This window comes from Amaranthus tricolor, chromosome 3 (assembly GCF_026212465.1).
Source record: "Amaranthus tricolor cultivar Red isolate AtriRed21 chromosome 3, ASM2621246v1, whole genome shotgun sequence".
Lineage (NCBI taxonomy): Eukaryota > Viridiplantae > Streptophyta > Magnoliopsida > Caryophyllales > Amaranthaceae > Amaranthus > Amaranthus tricolor.
Window position 1 is genome coordinate 6,096,383 of NC_080049.1, and position 10,639 is coordinate 6,107,021.

At 32.8% G+C, this 10,639-nt stretch overlaps 1 protein-coding gene across 1 annotated transcript; it reads left to right on the plus strand.

The window, feature by feature from the left end:
- Nucleotides 1-1,059: 1,059 nt before the first annotated feature.
- Nucleotides 1,060-5,809, plus strand: LOC130807267 (uncharacterized). The gene is made up of 4 exons (XM_057672422.1): nt 1,060-1,548; nt 3,347-3,494; nt 5,044-5,137; nt 5,243-5,809. The coding sequence occupies exons 1-4, from the start codon at nt 1,205-1,207 to the stop codon at nt 5,542-5,544; spliced, it is 888 nt and encodes a 295-aa protein (XP_057528405.1). The 5' UTR covers nt 1,060-1,204; the 3' UTR covers nt 5,545-5,809.
- Nucleotides 5,810-10,639: the final 4,830 nt, after the last annotated feature.

Here is a 10,639-nt window from a genome sequence, read left to right on the forward strand (position 1 = left end):
AAGAGCACAGTAGCTACAAGGTGGATTACTACTTAGGACTTATTTAAACGTGAGGTCTTTTGGATTATTAGAAAATATTCTTAATATCTGACAAATGTTCTTTTTGAAGATTAATTAGAATAATTGTAATTACTCTCTTATATTTATGATCGTGCTTATTAATGTTCTTCTGAAAATCAATATGGGTTCTTGAAATTTAGTTGTAATAACTCCTTAGCAATAACTTACTTAGAGTTCTTTGTCTCTCACTCTCAATAGTAGAATTTTAGTTACCTCATTTATGTGCCCTGTGATGCGTATTTATAGTCATCATTATGCATGAAGAATGTTCTTTCTGTTATTTCATCAATCCTCGAAATTCCCTTGCATGCCACTGTTGCTGTCTTTGACGTGTTGAGCTCTCCCTTATGTTGGTGATTTTTCCTCTAGTTTATATGTCGCTCTTTGTTCCTTCTATTAACACGTGTCCCACTAGCTTGTAATAATCCTTAACTATGGCAAGTGCCCTTATAATCACACGTGATCTTCCTGTGCATTAACATTTTTAATGCACGTTCAATACTTCATAAAATCTTCCCAAATAACTATTGCCAGATCTTCCTCTAATCTTATTATTTTTTCCCAAATTAACATTGAATTAATCCTCCCAGATAGTTTTGTACCACATTTACTTATGTTTAACATTTTTCATATACACTTTAAAATTTGACAATCTCAAAATTTAGATTTTTAACTACACTAATTCTTAAATGAGACGGTCTCAGAGTGAGACAATATCTGTTGGGCTGGCCCAATATACATTTTTGGTCTTAAAGTGAGCATTTATAACGTTAAAAGTGATTACGTATAATTTCAAAGTAACTACTTTTTATAATTTTAAAGTGATTACTTAACCTTAAAATAATCACTTACAATCTTAAAGTAATTAATTAAAATAATAGGCTAATTATATAGAATCGTCTCATGATGAAACGGTTTCATACAAACCAGATTGTTTTAACTAATAATCTAAAATTAGAATTTTCGAAGTAAATCACAAAAAATTGGGATTTTAAAAATAATTTTTCGTACGTAAACAAGGAGCTTCTCTTATCCTTTCCTTTTCTAACAAACCCCAAATATCAAAATTCCATCTCATTTCCAACATCTCAATCCCCTCTTTCATCAAACCCTAACATAATCCCATAAACCCTTAAATCTCTTCATGGGAGGTGGAGGAGCCATGAGAGCTGCAGCGAAAATCGCCGGAATTGGAGCTTTTACTACCGGTTTACGAGCTGAGGCTCCGGTTAATTTGGCGAGTCGAAATATCGTTAGACCTGTTTCTGCCAGTTTTGTTTCTTTGTCTTCAACCAGTGGTGATTTGACTACCGATCAATCGGTTCAAAAAGCTTCATGGGAATTTGATGAGTGGGAATTTGCTGGGAGTGAAGATGAATTTGTCATTGATAAGGTTAATTCGAGTAACCCGAGGTTGGTTTTTGGACCAGTTCCAACTATTGAGGAAACCAAGCAAGCTACTTCTGAACTTAAAGATGCTCTTGATAAGTAATTTCCCCTTTTCTCTTACGTTCTTGTTTTTTAATTCAATCATGTGGATAGTTGATTTCAACTATTCAGGAACGCAAGCAAGCTTCATGAAAAAGTATTTTATGTATGCATTCTTTTATTTGACTCAACTGTGGTTTTTTCAATTTGATTGTGCTTTTTTTTTTTTTTTTTTTTATGAAAATAGCTTGGTATTGTTATTGTTATTGTTATTGTTTATTCTGTGTAAACATTTAACTTTGTATATGTGATCCTGTGTTACTCAAAATAATGTATTTGTATTGCCCTCGCTCAAACATGATGGGAGCGAAACATGCCCTAGAAGGCTAGAACACCCTTTGGATGCTCGAGCCTTTAATGAACAGTGATGTAGAGAAAAAGAGTTGAACTTGACAATATGACAAGTATGTTCTGTGTCCTTAAGGCAATTCCAATCTGTCTCGTAAGGGGAAGACCATTTGACACCCGATAAACAATTGGTGGGTACTGTCTTATTCTTGTTAATCAAATTGAAGATCAGATAGGCAGTGTCCGACCTTTTCCCTTGTTTCCAATTCTGACTATGATTCCTAAGGGGAAGACCATTTGACACCCAATTAACCGTCAGTCTGACTGCAAGTGCTCTTCTCCAAGTTGAACCTTCTAAAGCACTCCATTGTGATAAATCCTGTGATACTGTAACCAACACTGTTCATACATTTATGTATGCGATCTTCATTGCGATGACCAGAAGGTCTTTATGAATGTGCTAATGGGCTGTTCCAGTTCGTTATCAATCACCATCTTGGGGTTTGAGTATAAGTATTAGATGATCGTCCTATGATCAACATATTGATGCTCTCCTTGCCTTTCTTGTTAATGCTACGATATTTCCAGTGATGATCTTATGAAGGTCTACGTGGCAATGGAATTAGAGTTTTTTGTCAAATTTCGTGCTTAATCAGTTTGAAAGTTCATCTTTAATAATCTATTAACTCTCCCGCCGCCTTTCTAGACTATCAAGTACACTTTGATTATGCTTTTACTAGTATTTGTGTTATAGGTTTAGGTTCCTCTTGTTTTGATAATCATGGGTTGGCACTCTTCCATCATTGTGATTGGAGTTCAATTCTCACTCCTTTTAAGAAAAGCATTATTCCCTCCCCTCTAACCTATAAGGATTTGTAATTTTCCTAATATATTAAAAGTGTTTCCCTTGTAGTGGGGAGTAGAGACTAGGGAGTCTTAGGAAACTAAATTATGTAAAAGTAATATAGGCACAACACCCAATTTCAAACCGACCCGAATAAAATAACTCGAAATCAAACCAATGACTCGAATGAACACCTCTTCATGAGATGAATGGGCTTTTGTGATATCTGAATTAACTGAAAGATATGCCCAATTTCTTGAAATGGAAATTTAAAAGTCTTTCTTAGTGATTGATACTATCATCCATTCAAGTCATCAACCCTTTGAACAACTCTCGGCTCTCACATTTTTTGTGAAGTAGAAGAGCCACTACTTTGAAACCTTTTACGCATTGCGTGAGGAGATGGGTATAATTGAGGGGTTTGGATAGGTGTGATGGTTTGGACTTGGAAGATCACTAAGTATCTTTGTTATGCTTTTCCTTTGTTGAATTTTTGTAACAATAATGGAAACATTTTTCAAAGTTGTGACTCATTTTTCTATGAATACATTACAAGTAACAGATATGATGTCTATATGAATGAGCTTAGTCTGTAGTTTTGACCTATCCATGTTTTGTTTTATGTCTTGGTGGTGGGTTTTTGATATGACTGAATCTTATCTCTAGGGTATATCTCTCTTCACCAAAATCCTCAGGGACTGTGGACTCATTCTCAGATGTCCAAGAATCTAATGCTTGCATCACTCGTGAGTCTTCTGTGCCAAAAAGTGCAATGCAGGCATTTAAGCTTCTCAAAGAAAGCCCTGCTGCTCAGGTGATTTATACATCTCTCTCCCTCTTTATATTCTTCTGCTATATTTATGCACACTTGCTGGACAACCTAAAGGTAGAGTTACACTTACATGCTAATGGTTTCTCCCCTCATCCCCTTAAATTCCTCCCCTCATCCCCTTAAATTCTCCCCCAGCCTTTTGGTGTGTGAGATCTTTTTAAAAAGAGTTGAGCAAAATCTTTTGAACAGAAGAAGTTGGTTGCCATTAATTACCTGCTTTACTAGGCAAGTTTAATGTTAATCTCTGAAAGCTACAATGTGGGGAACCAGTTATTACTTTTCTTCTTTTGGGAGGAGTCCAGAAATTAATGATCAATGAGAGGTCTTCAATACGAAGATGTCTTTACTAGAGCATAACTGATCAGGTCTGTATGATGGTAAACATGCTGATAGTAAAATTAATATCTGATCAAGACTATTTGGCCTAACTTAAATTCAAATTACAAACTTTTGATGTTTTTTCTAAATCAATTACTCTCCAGCACAATATTTTTTACAAACTCCATTAAAAATGGCTGTCCTGTTTTCACCCCTCTCTAAAATCAAATAAATTGTCTCTTGTTGCAACTTACATCTTCCTCGACAACTCTCTCCTCCAACACCTTCAGGCTACAACATCCTATTTTGTACTTACAGAGTAGTGTGTAAATATAGCAGGATGGCGGAGGTAAATGATGTTGTCCTGAACATATGATTGTGTCTCCATTTTGGTTAGACTTAAAGCTGAACAAAATGCCTATAAGCCTAATATGATCCAAGCTGAATTGATACAAACTTATCTTCTTTATGTTACTCTGGTCCTTATGTAAAAGTTTCCTATGCATATGTAGATCTTTTTCTTGGATGCTCTCATTTCACCTTACTGCTAACACAAGCTAGCAGAAACTGAGATGGTCTAAACCACTTACTTTCTCCCATTTTTCTTTCCCCTTGCAAATTTAAACAGATTTGCGGGAAGGTGAGAGCTTAACCAGCTAGTTATTTTAGAAGAATTGGAGAGGATCCAAACTTCCAAACTCTTCTGCTGAATGATGAGTATTAAGAATGTTGTTGTCAGTTCCCATTACGTTACTTTTGTGTCACTTGATTCTTTCTGATTATTGAAGATCTATGAATATCTCATACTCATGTTTCATGTTCTTAAGTCTGCAAATCACATCAGGAACCTGATAAATTTGTCTATATATGCCAATATGTTCCCGACTTGCATATCTTGGTTGAATCAGAACATTGATTCGCTGCATTGGTTTAGGGAATAAGCAAGTCGAAATTTTGTGCTTAAATAGTTACCTAATTAAGAAATAAAAAACAATTACATCATGTTACCGGCTTTATTTAATTCTGTGTTTTAATTGCTATGACTGCAAATCACACCATGAAAGTGCTATTTCCATTTCACTTCCTATTTCAGTGATGTTAATATGCCTTGATGTTTGCAATGTTGGATGAATCATTATGTGATTTGTGGTTTCATTATATGTTGATTTGTCAAGTAGTGTTGATATTTTTCTTCATTTTCTGCTCTTGTCAGAATGTAGTTGCTTCGATTGCTTGTGACCCTAATGTATGGAATGCTGTGATGCAAAACCCTCATTTGGTGGAGTTTCTTGAATCGGAGAAAAATTGTAAGTTTTTCTCAAGACCTGTTGTTCAAGACTGTATAATATCTGTCTGTACTTCGTTCAGAATTCTATTCTGAATCTGCCTAATCTTGAGTCAATCACCTTCAGGTGCCGTGCCCGACAGTCCCAAGTATCATGATCAAGGATCTTGGAAGACTTCCCTGGACTCTTCGGATGACAAACATTCCAAAGAGCCTGATGGTCTGATGGTTTTGTTTGAAAATGTGAAAGAAGGATTAGTCGACATGGTACAATACTTGACTAATTTGGTCCAAAGCTGGTTCTCCATCCCAAAGGTGGGACCAAGAAATGAAAATGGTGACGACAAATCAACCCAAAACTACATTGCTGGTGGCTCATTCATGGCCTTGGCCATGATGGTGATCATGGTCGTGGTGTTGAAGCGTTAAAGACTCAGAAACATCCCTCGGTAGTCTAACTTGTCGACGCTTCTATGTTCAGTCTTTTCCGTTAATGAATTATATGTATTATTAAGTTTCAGTTTCAATCGAGTGTTGCAATCGTGTACATATTGTAATCGTTGGTAAGACTTGGAAGACATGTTTTTCCTTTGTTCTTTTCCTTAGCGCCATATTTGGATAGTATCCTTATACAGTTAAGTTAATGATGAAAAATTGGAAGATCTCTGAGTGGAAAAACTGATTTGAGAATCTATTGCGTGGTTCTGTTTTTTGCTTTCTGGAATCTAAGATACTCTGTATTCTGCAAGGGGAATAATCTTATGTAGAAGTAGTAGTAGTATTAAAAGTTGGTTGAGACTAGAGATACTTCTTGGATCCTCCAAGATAGTGACATGTTGTAGGGACAATCAAGTAAACCCTTGCTAAGATTGGCTGAATATATGGTGCAAGAACCTATAACATTACACTATTCTTTAATGTGTCACAAATTCTTGTGAGAGACCGTATCTAATTGTGTCGGCCCATTATATATTTTTAAATATTGTAAGTAGGTATTAAGAATAATGTTAGTAGACATTTAAGATATTAAAAGTAGGCATTAAGGATGTGGCAAATAAGTATTAAGGATAATGTAAGTAGACATTAAGAATACGGTAAGTCGGCATTAATTTTTTATGAATGAATTTTATAAAGAAAATAAGATGATTAAAGTTGGACAAGCATGGTCATCAAGGTAACCAAGAGATTTTTCAACCAAAATTACATTAGTTTTTCATTCCCATTATCATCGTTTATTACTACCTACCAAATAAACTGTAATAGATTGGGCATGAGATAAGTCTCTCAAAAGACTAGCCGTTAATGTTATTATGAGTATGATATAATTGTTTGGGAAGGGTAAATAGTACATACTGAATACAACCCTCTTAAAGTGGATATATGGCTGGGTTCATCTATTTGGATACTTTGGAATATTTATTTTGGCTAGCTTTTGGTCTCACTTGTAGTGTAGTCATGTTTAGGACCAGGGTCGTGACCAATTCAGTCCATACAAGTGACAAGATCATTGAAACTTTTTAGGTAGGCTCAAAAACCCCTTCAAAGTGGATATTAGCATGATCACGAGAAAATAACTAAAGTAGTGAAAAATTAAAAATTATATTAAAATATACATATTGTTGCAAAAGGTCTATATGTTATCTTTTTGGGTGTATATATTTTAGTAAAAGAAAATTTTATATTATTTACATGAATGTCATCTGAAAATATACACCGTTTGAACATGTATGTAAACTTTTTGGCAATTGTCCAATTATATACGAAATTTTCATTTGAATGTGCACACAATTTAAGCTTTTATGTACTCTTATTTTCATTTTCACCACTATAATTGGTTACTTTTTATTTGGCAAAAACATCATTATAAATAGCGTGGTTCTTTTTTTAACTATCATATACTCCCTCCTATTCACTTTACTTGTCAAATTTATTTTTTGTCACTATTTACCAATCACTTTGAATTTGTACTTTATTCTTAATCTATAAGTTAAAATATAGTCAATTTGGATTTTTTTTTGTTCGTTTCAATGTAAGGATTATAAATATTAATTTTTCATAACTTTTAATTATGTATAACTAAAGATATTAAAGGTTGAAATGTTATCTCGATAAATGTGACAAAGTAAATAGGACAGATAAAATGAATTAGAGGGATATAAATATAGATAAATCAATAATCTGAATTATATTATTTACTATCTTGAGAATTATCATAAGTCACAAAATAGTAACTACTTCAATACTGTAGAAGTAAAAAAATAACATTGATTGATATTTTCTTATAGTTCAAATTTTTTTTAATGATTTTTATATGTCCAACTTCTTATCACCTCTCAAAATCCTTGGAGAATGATGATCTTTTTATAGATATTTTTTTAGCTTATTAATAACTATGGATTTGTTTGATTGTTGATCAACAAAAATTAACATTTGCTACCTTTCTTTTTTTACGTTATACAATGTATATTTTAATATTAAATATTTGTATTTTCACGAATTGAAAAATTATGAAAATTAAATATTTACAAAACTTATTTTAAGAAGAATAAAATAAAATCTCATATAAATATATTATTTCTTATGCATGAATTGAAATTATCGAAATAAAATTAGAGTTAAATAGTGTTGTTATTAAAATGTAGTAAGTATTATAAAATAAATAGAATACTTAATTAGTAAATAACTTTTATTAGCTTATTGACCGTTAGTTTTAACTTATTAGCTGATCAATCAGTTAATAAACAATTAATAGCAGCCAACGACTATTTGTCAATCATTTGGACTATCAAGACTCCTACAAAAGATGGCATAGGAAAGATGACAAAGTAGAGAAACAGGAGAGGAAGGTGCATGGGGCATGTCTAAATAGTTGAAGACAAAGAGCAGCTTAATGACAGCAGAAAACGAAGTTCAGCTATTCACAAAAGTAGTGAGAAAGAGAATACGGACAAATTCCTTTCATTATTTTGCATTTTTGTTCACAATCATATTGCTCCTACTCTCTAGTAGCCACTATCTACTCGCTAGTAGCCACTATCTGGTCTTACTTTTCAACTTTTTAAATCAGATTTGATAATTTAACATTTATTCGATCTTATAATTGAATATGACTGTGACACAGTTTTAAAATCGAATTTATAATTATACAAAAACTAATGTAGACAAAAAATTTAATTTTGATATAACCTAAACACCTAATTTAAAAATCAATCTGATGATCAAAATAAACTTTTCTATCCTCCATTAATCACCTTTTAAAATAAGACACCTTATTTTGATGGAATGTCTCATTTGGTCTCTATTTACTTTTAATTTGTATTTTATTTTCATTTTATTAGTTAAATTATAAATAAATATAATCTTTTTGTTACGTCTCAATACAAATATTATTAATATTAATTTTTTATAATTTTTAATTTAACATAATTACAATTTATTTATAATTACATCAATAAGGGTGCGAATCAAATCTTCCTACCTTTGATTATAATTGAGGAAGTATTTTTATTTCCTCCAATCATTATTTCTTAATTAACAATCATTCCATAAACTTGATGTGCATGTTTTTCTTTCCTTTTATTATTTTTGCTTGTTAGTATAGGGTTGGTATTTTTTTTGAAATAGGAGATATGCTGATACTCTGGTAAAATGGCTTAATTTGTGGAACAATCAAGATTAAAATATTTAAAAAAAATAAAAGGTTAAACTAATCATTACTGGCCTATTATCAAATCAAATAAAATAGCTCAAGGATTTGAATAAGTTTAGTCATCTGCTCATATAGTCATATGTGCACGAAAGTAGATTAAATTTTATATTTTATATTATTATGACTTAGTTTCCTTAAGCTAAATATTTCGTATTAAACTTAAGGGAACTAAGTCACAATAATATAAAATATAAAATATTATATTCTACATTCTTATAATATGTCCCTTTGTATTTGTTAATGCAAATCTATCTATTTATAATTATTACTAAAATAAAACTCTGCTGACATCATCACCTTTTATGATTGTTTACGTGTCACTTTTTTATTGAAAATTTTCCCTTTAAAATGCAATGATGATGTCGTTGTTATTATGATTATCTTTGACTCTACTATTTTCGAATTTTGAAGAGTAGGTATGTGGTGGGTTTTTAGTGGAATTATAATTGATGAATTTGTTTTATGGAGTCAATAATGATGCAATGGATTTATTGTAATGCTTAAGTTGTTACATGCAAGTATATGCTCCTATTTATAGTAGGTTATGTTGGTGACATTAGCTAGCATATTCTTCTAGTTAGGTAGTCTATTCTAGAAGAATTATTATTCTAGAAGAATTATTATTCTAGATTTTTCCTAAGATATTCTTAACTAGACTTTTTTTATATGCATTATTATAGATATATATCCTAGATGTTTCTAGCTTAGATATTTTACATAGATATTTTGTATACATATTTTTTCTAGTTATCTTAAGAATTTTCTAGATTAATTCTCTATACTCTCCCTTAATATGAAAATTCTTGAACACTGAGCTGTTTTCTGAACTGGATGAATTTATCTGTTGGTAGTGCCTTGGTGAATATATCTGCGTGCTGCTCTCCTGTCTTGCAGAATTGTAGCTCGATTTCTTGTTTCTCGACCAATTCTCGAATGAAGTGATGCCGTATCTCGATATGCTTAGTGCGACTATGGAAAACTGGATTCTTCGTCATGGCTATGGCTGACATATTGTCACAATAGATGGTAGTTGGATCTTCTGTATCTTGTCGTAGGTCTTGAAGAATTCTCCTTAGCCAGACTGCTTCACATGCTGCTCTTGTAGCTGATATGTATTCTGCTTCTGATGATGATAGTGCCACCGTTGCCTGTTTTTTTTTATGACCAGGAGATGGACTTCGATCCTATCTGAAACACGTATCCACTCGTACTTCTTCGATCATCAATGCTTCCAGCCCAGTCGCTGTCTGTGTAGCCCGTGAGCTTGTACTCGATTTCGGACTCGTACATTATTCCATGGCTCTTCATTCCTTTGATATACCTGAGAATCCTCTTTGCTGCTGCAAGATGTGCCTTGCTAGGTTCACTCATGACCCTAGAGACAATGCTGACTGCATGTACTATGTCGGGCCTTGTGTTTGTGAGATAGATGAGAGATCCGACCATGCTACGATAGAGCGATGCGTCTACTTTCTCCTTTCCATCATATTTGGAAAGTTTCTCATTCGTAGCCATTGGTGTCGTCATTGGCTTGCAATCGTTCATTTTGAAATTTTTGAGCATATCTTCAACATATTTCTCCTGTGAGAGAAAAATTCTTCCTGGACTTTGCTTAACTTGTATGCCAAGGAAGTATTTCATAGCTCCAAGGTTGGTCATCTCATATTCCGACATCATTGCTTTCGTGAAATCTTCGATCATTTTTGAGTTAGTGCCCATGTAAATGAGATCATCTACATAAAGGCACAAGATGAGAAAATCATGTGACTCTTGTGTCTTGATGTAAAGTGATGGCTCACTTGGGCTTTTTGTAAA